We start from the raw sequence: 24,377 nt of genomic DNA on the forward strand, positions 1-24,377 counted from the left end.
TAACCTCTAGCAGCCTCAAGGAAATTACTGGGAGATTAGTATCACATCTGAGAAATTAGCACTTTTAATTAAGCCTGGATATGGTCTCCGAGAAATTTCTCCCATTAAGAGTTCCTGGCTAATTACAAGGAATCTATCAAGAAGGATATAGAGCAGGGGTGTCAAACATATGGCCCGTGGATAGTTTGAGTGAAAACAAAAATCTTTATGAAATAATCATCTTTAAAAAATTAGCTCGATATACTTTAAAATGACTAAAACCAAATGGAAACTGTGTAGAAATGAGAATGGACCTACATTCTTCACTGTGTCCGGCTCGCTAATATTCTTAGCAATGAAAGCCATACAGTGGATACAGGACTATGTCTTGCCAATTTTGATGGTAAGGAAACATAAAAAGGTTCAATGCGGCCCTCTGACCTCATTGAAGACCGAATGCGGCCCTCGGGGCAAAATTAGTTTGACACCACTGATGTAGTGGGACATATCATACTGACGATATGTTACACCCCTGGAACAGGAAAGGACCAGCCATGCCGAAACAGGTAAGGGCCTTCCCTAAACTGTTACCACAAAGTTGGAAGCACAAAATTGTCTAGAATGTCATTGTATGCTGTAGCATTAAGATTTCCCTTCACTGGAACAACGGGGTCTAGCCTGAACCATGGAAAACAACCCCAGACCATTATTCCTCCTCCACCAAACTGTACAGTTGGCACTATGCATTGGGGCAGGTAGCGTTCTCCTGGCATCCGCCAAACCCAGATTTGTCCACTGGACTGCCAGATGGTGAAGCGTGATTCATCACTCCAGAGAACAGGTTTCCACTGCTCCAGAGTCCAATGGCGGCGAGCTTTACACCACTCCAGCCAACGCTTCGCATTGCTCATGGTGATCATAGGCTTGTGTGCGGCTGTTTCACCATGGAAACCCATTTCATGAAGCTCCCGACGAACAGTCCTTATGCTGACATTGCTTCCAGAGGCAGTTTGGACCTTGGGTGTAAGTGTTGCAACCGAGGACAGATGATTTTTAGGCCCCACATGCTTCAGTACTTGCCGGTCCCGTTCTGTGAGCTTGTGTGGCCTACCACTTCGCAGCTGAGCCGTTGTTGCTCCTAGACATTTCCACTTCACAATAACAGCACTTACAGTTGACCGGGGCAGCTCCAGCAGGGCAGAAATTTGACAAAATTACTTGTTGGAAAGGTGGCATCCTATGACGGTGCCACGTTGAAAGTCATTGAGCTCTTCAGTAAGGCCATTCGACTGCCAATGTTTGTCTACTGAGATTTCATGGCTGTGTGCTCAATTTTATACGCCTATCAGCAACGGGTGTGGCTAAAATAGCCAAATCCACTAATTTGAAGGGTTGTCCACATGCTTTTGAATATATAGTGTATCTTGTTTACTGTCTACATTAGCCCCGCTACATACTCCATTTTTGCAGTAGCTGCATTTTCACCCTACTCCATCACACTCAGCGTAAAGTGTATTTCTGTGTATAGAATGTTTATACGACAGACAAGTTGGCAATTCAGGATCATGGCAACTCTACAAGGTGAAGCCATTTTGTATCTTTGTATTTCATGCTTCAGTCAACATTCTCTACCGACAAGTTCTTAATTTTTTCAACCACAAGACTATATCAGGCATATAGAGGGGTGAGGTGGGGGCATGCGGGGAGGTGTTGACAGTCACAGCATTGTTCCCATATGAAGATAAAACCCAATGAGAAGTGTTATGCTTGATGGCCCTGCACTTGTCACAATGATATGCTTCTATTTTTATTTTCAGAACCTAGCATGTTGGTTCTATAGCTTCCCTAATAGACTTATACAAAATGGATTATGTGGTTGCTAGGAAGCGACTAATTCAAATACTGTCTCTTCAATTTGAAACAGCATTTTCTTTTTGTTTTTTGTTTTTAGGCTCCAGAAGAATGTTTATTTTCGAGTCAGGATGCAAGTGAATTTCTCAGCTTTCTGAATGATATCCTTGTAGTGTGGAAGGGAGACTGACAAGGGTGTACTAGCTCCAGTCTTATAAAAGCTGTGTTTTAATTTCTCTATTTAATGGATGGATTTGGCCCTTTGACTCACTGCTGTACAAATGTAAACCAGGAATATTACTCAAGAGACACCTCATTGGTTAATGTGAGACTTTAGATTTCTAGTTGCTGCTTCTCATAAACCCTGTCATCCTATTGCCAAGTGAGAGGGAACAAGGCTGTAGTAAAAATGAAGGCACCCAAAGCAGCAGCAGACAGACACCACGCTGTCTTTGTCAAACTCATGCAATGGACGATAGCCTCAACTCACATATGCATTCTTCAGGTCATAAAACTAGTGATCCAACTGTAAACAGAAGTGAACTTAATAGGGCTTAATGAAGCCTTCATAAACCCTTTATAAGTCCTATATAGATGTTTCAGACATCATTCATAAGCAGATATGAGATTCTATAGCTATGCAGTACAACGTGGCAAAAGGGTTATGCCACATTTGGCAAAGCACCAGACGTAAGGACCTTTTATATCACCCTTTATGTAGTATTACTTGTTCTAATCATTTGTGTATCTATTGAGTGCTTATGAATGCTCTATAAAGAAGTTATAACTTGTTCTTTTAAAGTGGCACCATAAGAGAGGCGACAGGTAGTCTAGTGGTTAGAGCGTTGGACTAGTAACCGAAAGGTTGCTAGATCGAATCCCCGAGCTGACAAGGTAAAAATCAGTTGTTCTGCCCCTGAACAAGGCAGTTAACCCACTGTTCCTAGGACATCATTGTAAATAAGAATTTGTTCTTAACTGACTTGCATAGTTAAATAAAAGTAAGAAAATTATTTTTTTCTACTTTCCACAAGAACACCCGTCAACTATTCAGTGTACCCAGTGTGACAGTCAAAGCTGCATTTAAACTGATCGTGGCAGGGGTTTGGCATTCCCCAGCATCCGCTATCTACCTCAGGGAAGGCTGTGCTCTGACACTATCAAATGGTTATGCAGGCAGCTCAGCGGTGTGTTGTCGCCTTGGCCCGCTTGGTTTACCAGAGCGATTTCATATTCATGGTGTGTGCTCAGAGCTACCTCATGCTGGATTGACTGTTGGATGTTATTTTGGTCCTTGCCTATGTTTGCAAAACCATCGCTGAAGTGTGACACAGGAGGGAAAGAGTGAAATACCTTCCTCTTCCTTATTAACCTCTACAGATACAGTGCTTTCCATGACATTGAGTGTGTTATCAATGTGTTATCAGTTTGTTTTTAGTGTGTTATCAGTGTGTAATCAGTTTCAGTGTGTTATCAGCAGTGATGTAAAGTACTTAAGTAGAAATACTTGAAAGTACTACTTAAGTTGTTGTTTTGGGTATCTGTACTTTACTTTGCTATTTATATTTTTGACAACTTTATACTTTTTCTTCACTACATTCCTAAAGAAAACGATGTACTTTTACTCTGTACATTTTCCCTGACACCCCAAAGTACTTGTTACATTTTGAATGCTTAGCAGGTCAGGAAAATGGTCTAATTCACACTTATCAAGAGAACATCCCTGGTCATCCCTACTGCCGCTGATCTCGCATACTCACTAAACACATTTTGTTTGTCAATTATGTCTGAGGGTTGGAGCGTGCCCATCCGTAAATTGAAAAAACAAGAAAATGGTGCCGTCTGGTTTGCTTAATATAAGGAATTTGAAGTGATTTCTACTTCTACTTTTACTTTTGATACTTTAGTCTATTTGAGCAATTACACTTACTTTTTATACTTAAGTATATTTAAAACCAAATACTTTTAGACTTTTACTCAAGTAGGGTTTTACTGGGTGACTTTCATTTTTACTTCAGTCATTTTCTATTGTGTTATCAGTGTGTTATCAGTTTGTCATCATTGTGTTATCAGTTTGTTATCAGTGTGTTATCAGTTTGTTATCAGTTTGTTATTCGTGTGTTATCAGTTTGTTATCAGTTTGTTATCAGTGTGTTATCAGTTTGTTATCAGTGTGTTATCAGTTTGTTATCAGTTTGTTATTCGTGTGTTATCAGTTTGTTATTCGTGTGTTATCAGTTTGTCATCAGTGTGTTATGAGTTTCAGTTTGTTATCAGTGTGTTATCAGTTTGTCATCATTGTGTTATCAGTGTGTTATCAGTTTGTCATCAGTTTGTCATCAGTTTGTTATCAGTTTCAGTTTGTTATCAGTGTGTTATCAGTGTGTTATCAGTTTCAGTTTGTTATCAGTTTCAGTTTGTTATCAGTGTGTTATCAGTTTGTTATCAGTGTGTTATCAGTTTGTTATCAGTGTGTTATCAGTTTCGGTTTGTTATCAGTGTGTTATCAGTTTCAGTTTGTTATCAGTTTGTCATCAGTTTGTTATCAGTTTCAGTGTGTTATCAGTGTGTTATCAGTTTCAGTTTGTTATCAGTGTGTTATCAGTTTCAGTTTGTTATCAGTGTGTTATCAGTGTGTTATCAGTTTGTTATCAGTGTGTTATCAGTTTATCAGTTTGCCATCAGTGTGTTATCCGTTTCAGTTTGTTATCAGTGTGTTATCAGTTAGTTATCAGTTTGTTATCCGTTTCAGTGTGTTATTAGTTTCAGTGTGATATCAGTGTGTTATCAGTTTGTTATCAGTTTCAGTTTGTTATCTGTGTGTTATTTGTGTTTCCCTACCAGACTTTTCATACGAGATGCAAAGGCCCCCATAGCAATTTCCAGACCCGCTAGAAACTAAAACTGTCAATTGAAACCCATAATAGCCAAACTCTTTCAGCTGGGGAGAAAGTGAGCCTTGAGCCACCCATACAATTGTGGGGGAACACTGTGTGGGTATAAGGGAAGCTAAATGCCTTTGTGTTTGGGATGTACATAGTATTGAAGGTTTGTCAGGAGAGGGGGGGGGATTGATTTGTGAAAACACTCATTGTGACGACTCTGTATTTGTGTCATGCCCCGATACCGTTAGAACTTATCACATGTAGCGATCACAGAGCCCTCTGCTTTGAACACATATCCTGCGGGAGGAAATAGCTAAATTTAGAGTAGTTATCCCCCGGGTGAGACTGAACTAAACAGCATAGTTTTTGTAATCACAGAGCAAGTAAAAACAACTGTGGGTTCACTCAGAATGCTTACACTGTATTTGTGGTTTCGAGTCAATATCCAATATCCGTTTTAATGTGATCAGCATCTTTGATACGTCATAGACATTCTGAGTGATTCCGCAGTGTGGTTTACCTATCTGTGATTGATTGAATTTGGGCATAAAACTGGTACTTGAAGGAAAAAACAAGGAACATAGTAAGAAAATGTGGGGAGAGTGAGACAAAGAGCAATCGAGGTGAAAACTTAACGAATGTGTTTGTGAGAGAGAGAGAGAGAGAGAGAGAGAGAGTGTGTGTGTGTGTGTGTGCTCGTGTGTATTCTCTATTCAGTGATGCTCTGGTTTTGAAGAGGTGCAAAATAGGCTTCAAATTCCAACGTAACAGGATTGCTGCACAGACTCATTGAGGGAGTAACATGCAGCTGGGTCAGAGAGGGGGATAGAAGATTGATTATGTGTGTGTCCCACACTTGGCAGTGCCAGTGCCAAACAACCGACATGGCATGAGGTCGGATTGGAGGTTTCTCGCTGAACCATATCGCCTCTCCTCCCTCTCTGTCCTATGCTGTGGTAGTGTATGCACTCTAAGCAGTGTTTCTCAACCCTCTCCTCCATCTCTGTCCTATGCTGTGGTAGTGTATGCACTCTAAGCAGTGTTTCTCAACCCTCTCCTCCCTCTCTATCCTGTGCTGTGGTAGTGTATGCACTCTAAGCAGTGTTTCTCAACCCTCTCCTCCCTCTCTATCCTATGCTGTGGTAGTGTATGCACTCTAAGCAGTGTTTCTCAACCCTCTCCTCCCTCTCTATCCTGTGCTGTGGTAGTGTATGCACTCTAAGCAGTGTTTCTCAACCCTCTCCTCCCTCTCTATCCTGTGCTGTGGTAGTGTATGCACTCTAAGCAGCGTTTCTCAACCCTCTCCTCCCTCTCTGTCCTATGCTGTGGTAGTGTATGCACTCTAAGCAGCGTTTCTCAATCCTCTCCTCTGGGATCCCCGTTTTATGAATTTGAAAACCGAGCACCGCTACGGTCTTCCTGAGAGCTACAAGTACCATCTCCCGACAACCAGAAGGTGCTTCTGGATTATGTTGTGTTACGGTGCAGAGGGGTTGTCAATTTCCACTCTGTCAAACAAGCACACCTAATTGAACTTGTCAGCTAATCATCAAGCCCTTAGTCTAGTCTAATTAGGTGTGGAAGTCCGGTGTGCTTGTCAGGTGTTCTAGTCAGGTGTTCTAATCAGGTGTTCTAGTCAGGTGTTCTAATCAGGTGTTCTAGTCAGGTGTTGTAGTCAGGTGTTCTAATCGGGTGTTTTAGCCAGGTGTTGTAGTCAGGTGTTCTAGTCAGGTGTTCTAATCAGGTGTTCTAGTCAGGTGTTCTGATCAGGTGTGGTAGTCAGGTGTGGTAGCCAGGTGTGGTAGCCATGTGTGGTAGTCAGGTGTGGTAGTCAGGTGTTCTAGTCAGATGTGGTAGTCAGGTGTTCTAGTCAGGTGTGGTAGTCAGGTCTGATAGTCAGGTCAGATAGTCAGGTCTGATAGTTCAGGGCAACAACAACATTGTGAAACATATGGGGCTCCACAAGGAGAGGTTTGACAAACACTGTATCAAAAGCTCTGAGAAAATGTCTACCTCCTATCCATACGCTGAGAGTCAGATGTGACATTGCTGTATTAGTAATCATGGCAGGGGGTGGACTCTTGATGGAGTAAATATTCATCAGAGAGAGCCCCATCGGGGTGGGGGCACAGGTTCAGCCGAGAGGACGACAGGTGTCCTAAGAGACAGAAAGGAGCTCTGAGCAGTGCCAGTCACCATTTCTTTATCCTTCCCTTGTCACTGAACTCTATCTGAGATACTGCCACAGACAGCCACCGCAGCACACAGTTAAGGGCTTTTCACACTACTGAGCCGATCCAAGCAGAAACAAACCAACAAAACAAGCCTGTTTACACATCCACCTTTGTTGCATGGTTTGGTTCAGGTCAGCACGATAGTGTGCAAAGGGATACTAGCTATAGCCATCTCCTCAGCTTCAACATTATATGAATGCTGTCTTCCAAATCAAATCAAATCAAATGTTATTTGTCACATGCGCCGAATACAACAGGGGTAGACCTTTTATCAGCATATCGATTGCGCAACCAGGGGTGGAAAGACCCTGGATCATTGTTACTCTAACTTCCGCGACGCATATAAGGCCCTGCCCCGCCCCCTTTCGGAAAAGCTGACCACGACTCCATTTTGTTGATCCCTGCCTACAGACAGAAACTAAAACAAGAAGCTCCCACGCTGAGGTCTGTCCAACGCTGGTCCGACCAAGCTGACTCCACACTCCAAGACTGCTTCCATCACGTGGACTGGGAGATGTTTCGTATTGCGTCAGACAACAACATTGACGAATACGCTGATACGGTGTGCGAGTTCATTAGAACATGCGTTGAAGATGTCGTTCCCATAGCAACGATTAAAACATTCCCTAACCAGAAACCGTGGATTGATGGCAGCATTCGTGTGAAACTGAAGGCACGAACCACTGCTTTTAATCAGGGCAAGGTGTCTGGTAACATGGCTGAATACAAACAGTGCAGCTATTCCCTCCGCAAGGCTATCAAACAAGCTAAGCGCCAGTACAGAGACAAAGTAGAATCTCAATTCAACGGCTCAGACACAAGAGGTATGTGGCAGGGTCTACAGTCAATCACGGACTACAGGAAGAAACCCAGCCCAGTCACGGACCAGGATGTCTTGCTCCCAGGCAGACTAAATAACTTTTTGCCCGCTTTGAGGACAATACAGTGCCACTGACACGGCCTGCAACTGAAACATGCGGTCTCTCCTTCACTGCAGCCGAAGTGAGTAAGACATTTAAACGTGTTAACCCTTGCAAGGCTGCAGGCCCAGACGGCATCCCCAGCCGCACCCTCAGAGCATGCGCAGACCAGCTGGCCGGTGTGTTTACGGACATATTCAATCAATCCCTATACCAGTCTGCTGTTCCCACATGCTTCAAGAGGGCCACCATTGTTCCTGTTCCCAAGAAAGCTAAGGTAACTGAGCTAAACGACTACCGCCCGTAGCACTCACATCCATCATCATGAAGTGCTTTGAGAGACTAGTCAAGGACCATATCACCTCCACCCTACCTGACACCCTTGACCCACTCCAATTTGCTTACCGCCCAAATAGGTCCACAGACGATGCAATCTCAACCACACTGCACACTGCCCTAACCCATCTGGACAAGAGGAATACCTATGTGAGAATGCTGTTCATCGACTACAGCTCGGCATTCAACACCATAGTACCCTCCAAGCTCGTCATCAAGCTCGAGACCCTGGGTCTCGACCCCGCCCTGTGCAACTGGGTACTGGACTTCCTGACGGGCCGCCCCAGGTGGTGAGGGTAGGCAACAACATCTCCTCCCCGCTGATCCTCAACACTGGGGCCCCACAAGGGTGCGTTCTGAGCCCTCTCCTGTACTCCCTGTTCACCCACGACTGCGTGGCCATGCACGCCTCCAACTCAATCATCAAGTTTGCGGACGATACAACAGTGGTAGGCTTGATTACCAACAACGACGAGACGGCCTACAGGGAGGAGGTGAGGGCCCTCGGAGTGTGGTGTCAGGAAAACAACCTCACACTCAACGTCAACAAAACTAAGGAGATGATTGTGGACTTCAGGAAACAGCAGAGGGAACACCCCCTATCCACATCGATGGAACAGTAGTGGAGAGGGTAGCAAGTTTTAAGTTCCTCGGCATACACATCACAGACAAACTGAATTGGTCCACTCACACAGACAGCATCGTGAGGAAGGCGCAGCAGCGCCTCTTCAACCTCAGGAGGCTGAAGAAATTCGGCTTGTCACCAAAAGCACTCACAAACTTCTACAGATGCACAATCGAGAGCATCCTGGCGAGCTGTATCACCGCCTGGTATGGCAACTGCACCGCCCTCAACCGTAAGGCTCTCCAGAGGGTAGTGAGGTCTGCACAACGCATCACCGGGGGCAAACTACCTGCCCTCCAGGACACCTACACCACCCGATGCTACAGGAAGGCCATAAAGATCATCAAGGACATCAACCACCGAGCCACTGCCTGTTCACCCCGCTGCCATCCAGAAGGCGAGGTCAGTACAGGTGCATCAAAGCTGGGACCGAGAGACTGAAAAACAGCTTCTATCTCAAGGCCATCAGACTGTTAAACAGCCACCACTAACATTGAGTGGCTACTGCCAACACACTGTCAATGACACTGACTCTACTCCAGCCACTTTAATCATGGGAATCGATGGGAAATGATGTAAATATATCACTAGCCACTTTAAACAATGCTACCTTATATAATGTTACTTACCCTACATTGTTCATCTCATATGCATACGTTGATACTGTACTCTATATCATCGACTGCATCCTTATGTAATACATGTATCACTAGCCACTTTAACTATGCCACTTGGTTTACATACTTATCTCATATGTATATACTGTACTCGATATCATCTACTGTATCTTGCCTATGCTGCTCTGTACCATCACTCATTCATATATCCTTATGTACATATTCTTTATCCCCTTACACTGTGTATGACTGTAGTTTTTTTTTTGGAATTGTTAGTTAGATTACTTGCTCGTTATTACTGCATTGTCGGAACTAGAAGCACAAGCATTTCGCTACACTCGCATTAACATCTGCTAACCATGTGTATGTGACAAATAAAATTTGATTTGATTTGATTTGATACAGTGAAATTCTTACTTACAAGCCCTTAACCAACAATGCTTTAAGAAGTTGAGAATTTTTTTTAATGTGTTAAGTAAAAAATAGATAAGTAAAAAATGTAATATAAAAGTAACAAATAATTAAACAGCAGCATTAAAATAACAAGGGAGGCTATATACAGGGGGTACCGGTACAGAGTCAATGTGCGGGGTCACCCAGTTAGTTGAGGTAATTGAGGTGATATGTACATGTAGGTACTATGCATAGATTAAAAACAGAGAGTAGCAGCAGCGTAAAAGAGGGGTCTGGGTAGCCCTTTGATTTGCTGTTCAGGAGTCTTATGGCTTGGGGGTAGAAGCTGTTAAGAAGCCGTTTGGACCTAGACTTGGCGCTCCGGTACCGCTTGCCGTGTGGTAGCAGACAGAACAGTCTATGACTAGGTATAGAGGTCCTGGATGGCAGGAAGCTTGGCCCCAGTGATGTACTGGGACGTACACAGTACCCTTTGTAGTGCCTTGTGGTCAGAGGCCGACCAGTTGCCATACCAGGCAGTGATGCAACCAGCCAGGATGCTCTCGATGGTGCAGCTAGAACCTTTTGAGGATCTGAGGACCCATGCCAAATCTTTTCAGTCTCCTGAGGGGGAATAGGCTTTGTCGTGCCCTCTTCACGACTGTCTTGGTGTGTTTGGACCATGATAGTTTGTTGGTGATGTGGACATCAAGGAACTTGAAGCTCTCAACCTGTTCCACTACAGCCCCATCGATGAGAATGTGGGCGTGCTCGGTCCTTCTTTTTCTGTTGTCCACGAACATCTCCTTTGTCTTGATCACGTTGAGGGAGAGGTTGTTGTCCTGGCACCACATGACCAGGTCTCTGGCCTCCCTATAGGCTGTCTCATCGCTGTTGGTGATCAGGCCTACCACTGTGGTGTCATCTGCAAACTTGATGATAGTGTTGGAGTCGTGCATGGCCATGCAGTCATGGTCCTCCCCCCTGAATTTAGTGTGCGCTTGTGCATGACAACAGCAGCAGCAGCAACAACATCCGACATCAGACAGCTTGGCACTATTCCAGAAAACTCTTTAACGAATTTGTTCTTCTCGCCATCATTTACTCAATTAACGATTCTCACACAACTGTTTCCTAAACTGTGGATTCATGTTTCTTTATTTTTTTGTCAGCCAGAATGTGTTTAGAATGGGAAAGGTAAGGGCCAGCTGGTCAGAATTGTCAGTTTTATGTTATATGTTATATGTTTCAGTTGTGTTTTGACAACAACGTTTAAAACTGCAATATGTAGCATTTTTGGCGACCCGACCAAATTCACATAGAAAATTGTGTTCTAGATCTGTCATTTTCATTGAAAGCAAAGTTTAAGAAGCAGTACATCTGTTCTATTTGCACTTTTTCTATGTTTCCCATTCTTAAGTTTTGTTTTTGCGTCTTTTACTTTCGGTTTTGCACACTAGCTTCAAACAGCTGATAATACAATATTTTGGGTCATTTTAAAATATATTTCAGAGTGATTTAGATGGTACAATGGTTCTCTACACTATACATTGCTTGTTTTGTCACAATTTTAAATTAGGCAAACAATTAGAATTTTAGAAACTAGGAAATGGCAGCAATATGCAGTTATTTCTGCATATTGCATCTTTAATGTTGGTACCAAAAGGTCATGCTTCAATGAGATTGTTGTCATGACTACTAACACTGTTTCAAGTCTCTGTGTGATTTTGTCTTTGACAGTGAACTCTTGGATGACAAGAGGATTGTCAGGTAAGCAAGGTTTGCTTACATCCTCCTTCTGAAGACATGAAACACTGTGGAACACAGCTTACAAATGCTGTACTTTTTATGTTTTTATAAGTCATTTTAACCCTGTGATAACAATAATAGTCAAAATTGACAAAATTCAGATTTCCTGACTTCTGACAAACCCGGTGCCAGAAGTATATTCACTTCTGGGTTGTGTTCATGAGGCAATGAAAAGAAAACTGACTAAAACAGAGAGGGACTATCTGGACACTAATTTTCATTTTCAGTTGTAGAACTTCTTCTGTTGCTTGACCTAATGAACACGACGCTAATGTTACTGTGGAACATTGATGGTCATGTTTCTTTCTGTATTTTGGACCTTTTTATGTCCTGCAGCCACCGAGAATATCAATGTTGAGTCTGTACCACGAAGGCCTAGTGTGGCTCTGTGCAACGAGACCCAGCTGCTGTGGGAGATGGAGGTGTGTGGAGAGGGTTTCAAGCGAGAGATGGCTTACGTGGATCCCCAGAACTGGTGCAACTTAACACACTTCATCAGGTAAAAGACTCCCCTGCCGTCTCTTGCCCTTTCAGTCTTAGCAGAACAAGCCAGTGTCCTATCAATTCACTGATCCAGTTCTTAAAGGCACTCAGTATAATTTCTGAATAAATGTGTGTGAGAAGGGAAAGGTGGGATTAGTTCCAGCCAGAAAAACATGTGTAGCCCCACTCTATCTGTTGGTAAACTTTTTGCTTTTGGAGGCAGTCTAAGATTTGGATATTAAAGCCAAAATAAAACATATTTCCACTAAAATTATCATTTCAGCACAATAATTATTGTACAATGTCTTGGGGAAGCTCAGAACAGTTTTCCTACTTAAAAAGTTGACTTAAGAAACCTACTGTAGGATAAATCAAAGAATACCGAATTGCAGTGTAGGTAGTCTAGTAAAATAAAATAAAGTGCCCACTCTGTGTGTGAATGCATGCATCTGGCTGTTTGTGTATGAACAGGCGATTGGCATCCAAATGCTAGTTGGCATTGCAGATCCAGGGGGCTGTTTGCCTGGCTGGGCCTGCCCAGTGATAATTTTCCCCTCACCAATGAGTGGCACCTGTGCCTGCTGGCTAACCCAGTATGGTTCTCTAACACGCTTCAACCGTCCACACACACAGATAAACACACACATGGACACACACATCCACAGGCATACTCATACACCTGTAGAGTATTCAGACCCCCTGACCTTTTCCACATTTTGTTATGTTACAGCCTTATTCTAAAATGGATGAAATTGTTAGACCCCCCCATCAATCTACACACAATACCCCATAATGACAAAACAAAAACTGTTTTTTAGACATTTTTGCAAATGTAATTTAAAAAAAATACAAAAATGAAACTATTCAGACCCTTTACTTAGAACGTTTTTGAAGCGACCTTTGGCAGCGATTACAGCCTCAAGTCTTCTTGGGTATGACGCTAAAAGCTTGGCACACCTGTATTTGGGGAGTTTGTCCCATTTTTCACCGCAGATCCTCTCAAGCTCTGTCAAGTCGGATGGGAACTGTTGCTCTACAGCTATTTTCATGTCACTCCAGAGAGCAGGTTATCATCAAGGATCTCTGTACTTTCCTCCATTCATCTTTCCCTCGATCCTGACTAGTCTTCCAGTCACTGCCTCTGAAAAACCTCCCCACAACATGATGCTGCCACCACCATGCTTCACCGTAGGGAAACACTGTGTCAGGTTTCCTCCAGACGTGACGCTTGGCATTCAGGCCAAATAGTTCAATCTTGGTTTCATCAGACCAGAGAATATTGTTTTTCATGGTCTGAGAGTCTTTTAGGTGCCTTTTGGCAACTCCAAGTGGGCTGTCATGTGCCTTTTGCTGAGGAGTGGCTTCCGTCTGGCCACTCTACCATAAAGGCCAGATTGGTGGAGTGCTGCAGAGATGGTTGTCCTTCTGGAAGGTTCTCCCATTCCCACAGAGGAACTATGGAGCTCTGTGAGAGTGACCATCGGGTTCTTGGTCACCTCCCTATATTCTATATTTAAGATAGCCACCCTTTGTCTTGATGACAGCTTTGCACACTCTTGGCATTCTCTCAACCAGCTTCATGAGGTAGTCACCTGGCATGCATTTCAATTAACAGGTGTGATTTGTTAAAAGTTAATTTGTGGACTTTATTTCATTCTTAATGTGTTGTGACAAGGTAAGGGTGGTATACAGAAGATAGCCCTATTTGGTAAAAGTCCATATTATGGCAAGAACAGCTCACATAAGGAAATAGAAACAGTAATCCATCATTACTTTAAGATATGAAGGTCAGTCAATCTGAAAAATGTCAAGAACTTTGAAAGTTTCTTAAACTGCAGTCGCAAGAAACATCAAGCGCTATGACGAAAATGGCTCTCATGAGGACCGCCACAGGAAATGAAGACCCAGATACTTTGAAGAATCTCAAATATAGAATATATTTAGATTTGTTTAACACTTTTTTGGTTATTACATTTTTTACAATTTTATTTAACCTTTATTTAACTAGGCAAGTCAGTTAAAAACAAATTCTTATTTTCAATGACTGCCTAGGAACAGTGGGTTAACTGCCTGTTTAGGGGCAGAATGACAGATTTGTACCTTGTCAGCTCAGGGATTTGAGCTTGCAACCTTCCGGTTACTAGCCCAACGCTCCAACCACTAGGCTACCCTGCCGCCCCATGATTCCATATGTGTTATTTCATAGTTTTGTTGTCTTCACTATTATTCTACAATGTACAACATAGTAAAAATAAAGAAAAACCCTGAAATGAGTGGGTGTGTCCAAACTTTGACTATTACTTTAGCTTCCATCTAAGTACCTCTTTATTACCAATTGGACAGATGTTTATGTGAGAGACAAATTATCTTTACAGGGTGTAACAGCCATTTCCATGAACCCTTCCCTCCCCATCTGTACCTTGTACAATACCTCATATTATGTCCAGTATCTCGTATGGTCAAGACATTGCTTAAGTTTTCTATTTTCAAGACATCCGTTCCCAAACATACCAGCTTGAAGGTCCTACTGGCAGCCAGTAAAAGGGCTATCACTAGGAAATGGCTACAAAAAGACCCTCCCACAGTGACACAATGGATAGACATTGTAGAAGAAATATACCACATGGATGGTATGAACTTTGCTTTAAGAACTCAACAGGAGAGAGGTCAAGAATACTGGGAAAAATGGGTTTTGTAATTGGAAAGGGTCTAATTCAAAGATGTCAATGTAACTAATACGATGATATGATGATGAAGGTATGACGTGCACTGTAACTGCCAGATCTTTTTTGTTGTTCTTTTATTTGACTTTATTTTTAATTTCTTTGTGTTCCTACAATAAAAACAAAGTATAAAAAAACCACACCAGCTTGAAAATGATATTTACAGTACTTGTTAACAAGTTATTCATGAGACATATGTGTTCTAATGGACATCCCCAGGGAATCTGTGGCGCTCTGTTTAGAGAGAGAGAAAGAAATAGAATGAGAGAAAGTGAAGGACCTTTGGTCCTTGTTGATGTTCTGCGCTGAGAGAAACAAAGCATGCGGCCATGTCAGCGAGGTGTAAGTTAGATGGAACTCTCTCCGAAGTGCACGGCCATCTACACATGTAAGATCTTCATTTGACCAGTTTCTCATAGCATTATCCTGCAGCAACAGGAAATGTGAATTATTGTGTGGATTAGAATTAATGGACATTTTTTTGTAGGGGTTAGGGCATATCAAGTCTGCTATTTTTAAGGGGAAATTACAAACTTTGACTTTTGAATACGCTACAATTTTGCATTTCCTGCAACAACATGGTGATCAAATTAAGATCCTAAATCTGTATATTGATTCAAATGAGCAAATCTGAATCTCACCACGGGTACACAGTCAAGAGAATGGGACAGCCGAGGAGGCATGGACCAACTGCAGAACATCAGCAGAGACTGAATGCCAGGCACGGTGCCGTCCACTGCTAATGAATATTAACACAGTGACATTATCAACAGCAGGCCTAGGGACAATATCATCAGCAGGTTTGGTCTGCTTTCTAACTAACAGATGCTCCTTCAAGGTCAACAGTGCATGTTAGTGGCCACAAATGGCCATTTGCAAACGCAATGTGAATTTACTGTCTGTGTAATTTAGTAGAACAGAAAATTTGGTAATTACAGTACCAGTCACAGAGGACATACGGAGAGGAGAGTTGGAAATAAAATACATTTACCACAACTTGAAGGGAACCGTTTTTTTTCTCCAGGTCCCAGGTCGATCCCTTGGGATTGCTAGTGAATACCACTTGAATGAAGAAGTAAAATGCAATTTTTGTCAACTCCGCAAAACATCAACTCCGTCAGATTTTTGTCTAACGTCAACTCCGTCAGAGTGCTGAAAGATCTGATAGAAGGTTATGTTTTTATTGGGATTTTCAAATGAATCATTTTCCATATTTTAACAAATGTTTGTATTACAATTACATTTTTAGAGGCAAAAATATTTTAATCACTGTTCTGCAACATATGCTTAAACAATTGAATTATTTGTTGTGCTAGACCTAAGGGATAATGTTCGCTTTATACATGTTGTTTCATGTACTAAATCTAGAAAAACTTGCCAAAATTCTAACAAAATTAGCCCTGGACCATTTAATAGTGGTCTAAAACAAAACAAAAATAATTTTGGAGATTTGTATTACATTTTTGAATAATGTAGTGTTATAAAAAAAACAATCAAGGCCTTTAAACACTTGTTGGAAATGCCTTTTAGGATGTCTGATGGAGTTTACATAAATCCAGCAAAACTGCGCTATGCCACTGTCTCTTGGGTCGAAAAAAAATGACCTCAACAACCATAATCCAAAACAATCCAGCAAAAATCCATCTTGGATGACACTGATAAATTTGTTGTAAAGTCTATGCAATTCACTGTACCATTTACAACGTGTATCCTGTGGACGTGACCAATAAACTTTGATTTGATTTATGTCCTCTCCTCCCTCAAGTATGCCTGTCTGTACATATCCTTTATTACATTTTTTTTTAAGAGCATTGCAGAATTTTTCTGCAGCATAGCTTCTTCTGACAACCTAATGGACTCATTGACTACACAATCAGACATAATGATCTTTTGTTATGTTTCTGACAAGCTGGACTCAAAACACTTTAAAACAGGATCCCATTGGATAATCAACACTTTAAAACAGGATCCCATTGGATAATCAACACTTTAAAACAGGATCCCATTGGATAATCAACACTTTAAAACAGGATCCCATTGGATAATCAACACTTTAAAACAGGATCCCATTGGATAATCAACACTTTAGAAAGCCTTTTTAGAACACTCATAGAGTCTTCATAAGCAATACATGGATACTTCACAAATGATTTATAAGCAATATTATCCAGCATAAACTGTTATATAAAAAGGTCCTAGTGTGTTGTTTGCTGATGAATGATTTCTGAAGCATTTTTATGGACCTTATAAAGAGTATGAGGCTTCATGAAATACATTTTTTCCTTGAAAGTATTGTTTGTGGCCATTTCTGAACAATATTTGTGCAGGCAATGTTTGGCAGTGAAGTTGACCTGTAATGTTGGCATTGTGGTTTGGTTTTGTTTTGCAATTGGGAAGCTTTGAATTTTCCTTGCATGAAAATACAAATGAGAAAACATTTCAAATATGCCTCAGCTCTTCTCGTGCACCAAATGTACAGCTGCTGGAAATAATGTTGTTTTTCCAGTTATTACTTTATCTGAAGCACAGCAGATTTTGAAAACAAATTTGCCAATGCTACAGAAGGCTAGTAAAGGCCCAGTGCACAACTTTTGTGTAATAAAAAAAATATAAATATGTATATCCTTTTTTAATTCACATTTTTCAGGGGGTGCTGCAGCACCCTCAGCACCACTACTTCTCCCAAGTGGGAGCAGTGGTCTAAGGCATCCCTACAGACCCTGGTTTGATTCCAGGCTGTATCACATCCGGCAGGGCATTGGGAGTCCCATAGGGTGGCTCATAATTGGCCCAGCGTTGTCTGGGTAGCCCATCATTGTAAATAAGAATTTGTTCTTAACTAGCTTGCCTAGTTAAATAAAGGTCAAATAAAAATAAATATGACTTCATTCTTCTAAAATGTACCCTTGTTAACCTAGAGTTCATGTCCGTGCCCCCGCATAAATCTAATTAGCATAATAAAAACATCCCCATCAAAACCTGTTTAAGCTAGATATATCTGTTTTTTTTGCATGGCTGCGTCTCAATCCACCACATCCACTGATGTCGCCCTTCCGCATCTGCAGTTGAAAGGTGGCAGAGCTAGAGCTGTGTTTGTCAGACCATGAGACATCCTGAAAATTGGTCTTCTCATGAAAACGTCTGTAGTGTCCGAATGGTTTAGCCTACAAACTATTTTGACCCCTCTATGGAAAGATGAGACTCTCACAAACATGATGGTGTTGCTCTGGGACGCCCCCAAGCCTCACAAGAAGAGTCTGAAGCCAGGTACCAGTTTAAAAAATGAATGGAAGCAAAGATGGAGATAGTTTTGTTCCTAAGATAAGGGGTTAAATACATGTAATTTAAAATAAAAAAAGTATATATATACATAGGACAGACACTTCAGAACAAACTTCCTTCAGATTATTTTTTTCACTATCTGTTTATCCACGTATGAAGCTGTTATTAAATGTGTTTCTATGAGCTAATAGCAGTAAGGTCAAATTCAATGTGTCATCCCCCCAAAAATGTGTTTATAGTTTTGATACCTTAAGGGGTCCTAAAATTCCAAATCAAATAGCAAAATGATCCTTGGTATGACCATTTTAAAACAATTCCATATGTTAGCTTAGTAGAACCCCTTCCCCCAGCTTAGACTCTTAAGGATTTTTAAGCAAGAGACAATCAGCTTTTATAAGAATGTATTTGTCCTTTTAATGATGGGTAAGCTTTTGCCAGTTTTAAATTATAAAAGAAAATAACACAGCACGCAGCTAAATATATATGGTAACTTCACGTATTCTATCACTTTTCAGTCTGGGGTCAACATTTGTATAATAACCTCTACCATCGTTTTTTTACAATAATATACAAGCCAAAAAGCTATTCCAGAGTTACCATACAATTAATCCATTAATTTACAGCAGCCTCCCTTATGTCCGTATGGAGACACAGTCTACACGCTTGACCGAGACTCATTCGATTTGCAGCACTTAGGCGGAGGTCGTCTGAAAGCAATGATGGGGATTGGCTGACGTCAAACCACACCGCTAGTATGAAAGGCATAGGAGGGGAAACTGATGTTTGTTAAATATAGAGCTAACCACTTTGGTCTTGACTAGTTTGACTTAATGTGGTCTGATAGGATCTGTTTTGCTAGGTAAGCATCATGGCTGGGACCCCATGTTACCCAGAGTGCTATTATATCAACTCTAATCACCCATTTAGCTCCTAACTGTGTACTGCAACAAGCCTGGGAAGTGCAGGTAATTTGTGTCATATTGGAAGAAAAACTGTGTGTGTTATAATGGGTTGCTTTTAGAGCAGTTTATAGGGCATAGTACATACAGAAATGCACCCTAATGAGGCAGCCTGTGTCCAACTCGTAGCTAATGATGTAAACTTGATGAGGAGGACACACATGGCATATGGCTACTCCATCAGTTTCCAAAGTGACATACTTTGAACAAAAACAATGTTACAAGGGCTTTATAACACATTCATACAGCATTCATAAGCACTACATAGATTCTTCAAAAATCCTCTATTTAAATGTGTCATACCATATAAATTAGGACATCCTTAAGCAGTGCTTAATGAATGCTCTATCAATTGTGGTTCATTTAAATGTAGATAAGTGAATTGTTTTGCCCCACAGTTAGCCATGATGATTAGCTAGCCAGCCAAAATGGTTTACAGTTACTGTAGCTAGCAATCACTTATACACTATTTTGCTAGCTACAGTAGCGCTACCGTGCCTCCAAAAATAACGTCTTCAAAAATGTACCATTGTGATTTACCATTGTGATGCACATCCATTCATATCGATTTTCTATGCATATTATGACTAAAGAGGCATGACTTGAGCCTCTTTCTTTATAGATTCACATCGGGCTGAAAAGGTTTTTTGCAGAGTAAGAATTTTAGGGATATACCTTCCCTGTTTATCAGTTTAGAGACATCCTATGTGTAAGATTCTGTATTTATTTTCTTAGTCGACCTTGTGTTCTGTTTCTTTGTGTTCTTGAACGTAGCCCTGTCTTTCATTTTTTTCCATTGATTTCACCTGGGTAAGTTACTCACCTGGTCTCATCAACTCCTTATTTAGTTCAGTTCATTCTGTTTGTGCCTTTGAGGTATTGTTCATTTTGACTCTACTAAGCCTTTTCCTAGTTTGTTTGTGAGAACCAGTTATAGCCTTCAGTCCTAGTTTTATTTCACCTGCCTATTTATGACCATAGCCTGCATGTGACCACGATTCCTGCCTTTGCAGAAGGCGAAATAAACACCTGTCACGCTCTGCGGGTGAATCCACACCTTTTTCTCCCTGATTATTCATTGCACTAAGTAGCTGTGCATATGGTAACAGCTAAGATGCAAAATCTGCTAAGTAGACCCCTTATCTCTTCTCCCCTGAAATAGAAAATAAATACGGAGATACAGAGAACATAATTTTCAATCTAATCCATGGCCCCAGATTCCCTGCCTTCTGATTGGCTAAACACTTTGTGTTCCTCTGCCATCTGGACCAGGGATTGGCCAACCCTCCTCCTGGACAGCTACTTTTGTTCCAGCCCTGCCACAACACCTGAATCTACTGATCAGCTGCTCAGGGGCTGTTAGAGCAGGGCTGGAACAAAAGCCTACTGTACATGCCCAGGAGGAGGGTTGGCCAATCCCTGCTCTAGGCCGGGAGTACCAGAGCCATATATTTACATCTCTATGGCTTTGGTGAGTACTAGCCCTTTCTCAACCTGACTGTTTATTTTAAACATTTGTGTTTCTCTGCTCTCTCCGCAGTGAGTACCACGTCTTCTCGCTGTGCACAGAGACCAACGCCGGGCGCATCAACTGCTACTGGCCCAACCCGCTGGTGGAGAGCTACATCATCCGCATCCACAAGCACTTCTTCTCCAACTGCACCCTGGAGAGGGTGATCCTGGTGGACCCGCCAGATGACACAGTCACCATCCTCATCCTCATCCCTGTCTTCCTCACCCTGGCTATGATCGCGCTGGTGGTGTGGTGCAGTAAGCGCAGCGACATCCTGGCTTAAGATGTTGGTTTGTTTGGTTCCCATGTGACTGTGCAATGTGACTGTCCAGAGACCTATGAACTTCTTTGAATGGAAATACTTTATTGATCCCCAGAGGGGAAATTGGGTTAGACAGGTAGCCTGGGAAGACAGGTAGGGAACCTACAAAGGGAACTTTTGTTTGTTCATTGTGTCATTTCAGGATTATGGTGGATTGAATGGACCAAAAGAAGCTACTTAACGCCTTTGAGGGAGATGCATCCTATATCCATGTTGCTAGCTTGAGACGGTCCAAGCCCTTTTGAGAGATATACAAGGACTCAAGGCACAGAGCTAAAAGACATTCAGGATATTTGATCCTTGGTGTAAAAAGGGACAAAAGCCCAGGGACTGCCTCAACATCATCACCTATCAGATGCCGTTTAAGCTTGTGGTTATATATTCTGGTGAAGATTCTTCTCGATGGGAGAACACCGACAAGTTGACACCTGAACATGTACAATACTTTTCTGTACCAGTGCCGTCTACTGTAAAGACCCTGAGTTTTCCTTCCTTAATTGCCTGCCATTCTTTCTCAACAACAGTGTTCCTGGCACCATGGCCTTCTTCACGCCTCCTCATCTGTTATGTGTTGTCACTATCAGTTCAAGCTGCAAAGACGGATACAACAATTTCTTTCCAAAAAATCTGATTTTTACCCAACCCTGATTTAATTTACCTTAACCACACCCCTAACCATATGCCTAACCAAAACCTTAATTTAAGCCCAATGCTATTTTTCATGTTCATGATATAGGCAATTCTGACTTTGAAGCCTGGCCATAGAATGGGAACAAGCCCTATATGTGTCGCTGAGACTAGAGAACTTGGTTTGTTTCTTGAAGTAAAATGGTTGTTTGACTTCTTTATTTATCTTGTCTCTGGGTTGTCATTGCAATGCCCCAAAAGTTGTTATCACTGATCGCACTGCTCATGTGGTGAAACCTCAGCAGGAATTCTGCTCACTCTAATTGTAATTTAATTTCACAGTTTAGTCGTTCTGGGAGGTATGGGCGATAGGAACATAAATCACTGTCAAGATTACGGACTCGTTTTGAGAGAATTTTGTTGTGCCAAAAAACTTTTGGTATTGAGGAGCTATTGAATGATTTACTGTAATGCTATTTAATGTTTGAATTAAATTACTTAGAATTAGTCAATGCTTTGGTTATTAATCAACATGTCCATAGGGCAATTTGTCCCTTTTTGTCCTCTGCCGTTTTGAAACCATTCCTACCTCTACTTCAAACTACATCCATCTCGATGTAACTCCAATTCAATTGAAACATCCTTAGTACTGTGGTCATAACAAAATAATATTGTTTTGACATTTCAGTGTGTAAATGTAGTTAAACAGTCAAATCCGCAAAAAAATCTGTTCTGACGTTTCGGTTAATTCCAAGGTAAAACTCATCATTGCTTTATGATACATTACCATATGGGCAAAGCTACTAACAAGGCTGTATGAACATTTCGGAAGGGATTGGGGGGGATGTTCATATTCCTCATCAGTGGTGTAATGTACATAAGTAAAAATACTTTAAAGTACTACTTCAGTTTTTTTGTGTATCTGTACTTTACTATTTATATTTGACAACTTTTACATTTACTTCACTAAAATAATGTACTTTTTACTCCATACATTTTCCCTGACACCCAAAAGTACTCGTTACATGTTGAGTGCTTAGCAGGACAGGAAAATGGTCAAATTCACGTACTTATCAAGTGAACATGTGGACATCCCTACTGCCTCTGATCTGGCAGACTCACTAAACACATGCATTGTTTGTAAATGATTAGTGTTGGAGTGTACCCCTGGCTATTTGTACATTTTAAAAACAAGAAAATGGTGCCATCTGCTTTGCTTAATAGAAGGAATATGACATTTTTACTTTTGGTACTTAAGTATATTTGATTAATTCCATTTACTTTTGATACTTAAGTATATTTAGAACCAAATACTTTTAGACTTTTACTCTAGTATTTTACTGGGTGACTTTCACTTTACTTGAGTAACTTTCTATTAAGGTATCTGTACTTTTACTCAAGACAATTGGGTACTTTGTCTACCACTGTTCCTCATATTCCAATTTAAGACAAAGTCACTTTATAAAATGGGGACTATTTCCTCATTATTATGCGATCAAAACAAACATATGAATCTAAAGATGTTGACATTCAGCTCTGATCATCAGGATGTCAAGCGAAGTGATATACCCTGAGTGTAAAAAACATTAGGAACACCTTCTCGTTCCATGACATAGACTGACCAGGTGAATCCAGGGGAATGCCATGATCTCTTATTTATGTCACTTGTTAAATCCACTTCTGTCCGAGTAGATGAAGGGGAGGAGACAGGTTAAAGAAAGATTTTGAATCCTTTAGACAATTGAGACATGAATTGTATATGTGTGCCATTCAGAGAGTGAATGGGCAAGACAAAGTTTTAAGTGCCTTTGAACGGGGTTTGAGTGTGTCAACAACTGCAACGGTGCTTGGTTTTTCATGCTCAACAGTTTCCCATTGTGTATCAAGAATGGACCACCACCCTGTTGTAACTCTCCTGTGACGATCTGAAGGATCAGGTTACAGTGGGCCCGCTATACAGAGTGCTCTCTCTCGTAGAGGGGGAGAGCGGGAAGTCGGCTGTTTTATGGCGGTCGTAAAATACGCTACCGCTATGCTCTGTGGTGTTCGAGATTGGAATGTAAACTGTGGAACACAGAGAGACACTTGGACATCAAAAGTTTGAATAGTTAAACAATATATTTTTGAGAATGTGGGAATGGTCCATGGGTATTTAAAGAACAATCCTGTCAAAGTTGTTTTATTTTGTGGCATCAGGAAAGGCAGTAGGACAAGATAACGGTATCTATGGAAGTGCACATTCCTCAGTTATTCGTTTTCTACCTGAATGTTGTATAAAATGAATGAGTAAATATGAAACTATTTGTGAAAAGATGTAATGTGATGTTAGCCTTCTAAATGAGAAAAGTTCATCATATAAAAGGGTTTAACGAAGTCGGTGGCCATGCCCACGTGACCAGACATCTCATTAGGCATCATGGAACTGCCTCTTCTTCCACAGAGTATAAAACCCACTTCCAACAAAATTTACACAAGATCAGAAAACATGAAGCCGTACCTATGTTGAAATGGTTGGCAATTTAAACTAGAGTCAAGATAACGGCAGGATTAGGTCCCCACGTTGGAATGGCTGTCACTCGAGACCAAAACATGCCGGGTGAAGCTGTCGTGTGAAGTGGTTCAAACTACAACTCTATCAAAGGACAAGATCAGAAAACATGAAGCGGTAGCTGCATGTTGAAATGGTTGGCAACTCTGCAAGAGTTAAAAACGCAGGGATGAGGTCCCCACATTGAAATGGCAAATAAATCTACAAACTAAAGAACCATTTTTCAGACTGTTTAAATACTTTTGTCTGGTAAACGCATGCGATCCTAAGA

General features: G+C 41.4%; 1 protein-coding gene across 1 annotated transcript in view; it reads left to right on the top strand.

Moving 5' to 3' along the window:
• Positions 1–22,065, top strand: part of LOC112227740 (receptor activity-modifying protein 3) — a 29,917-nt gene extending 7,852 nt beyond the window's left edge. Inside the window, exons 2-4 of the mRNA XM_024392584.2 lie at positions 11,581–11,610; positions 11,986–12,148; positions 20,637–22,065. Coding sequence (XP_024248352.1) covers positions 11,581–11,610; positions 11,986–12,148; positions 20,637–20,892 — 449 coding nt within the window. The 3' untranslated portion in view covers positions 20,893–22,065. The remainder of the gene's footprint in view (positions 1–11,580; positions 11,611–11,985; positions 12,149–20,636) is intronic.
• Positions 22,066–24,377: the final 2,312 nt, after the last annotated feature.

This window comes from Oncorhynchus tshawytscha, linkage group LG29, assembly GCF_018296145.1.
Source record: "Oncorhynchus tshawytscha isolate Ot180627B linkage group LG29, Otsh_v2.0, whole genome shotgun sequence".
Lineage (NCBI taxonomy): Eukaryota > Metazoa > Chordata > Actinopteri > Salmoniformes > Salmonidae > Oncorhynchus > Oncorhynchus tshawytscha.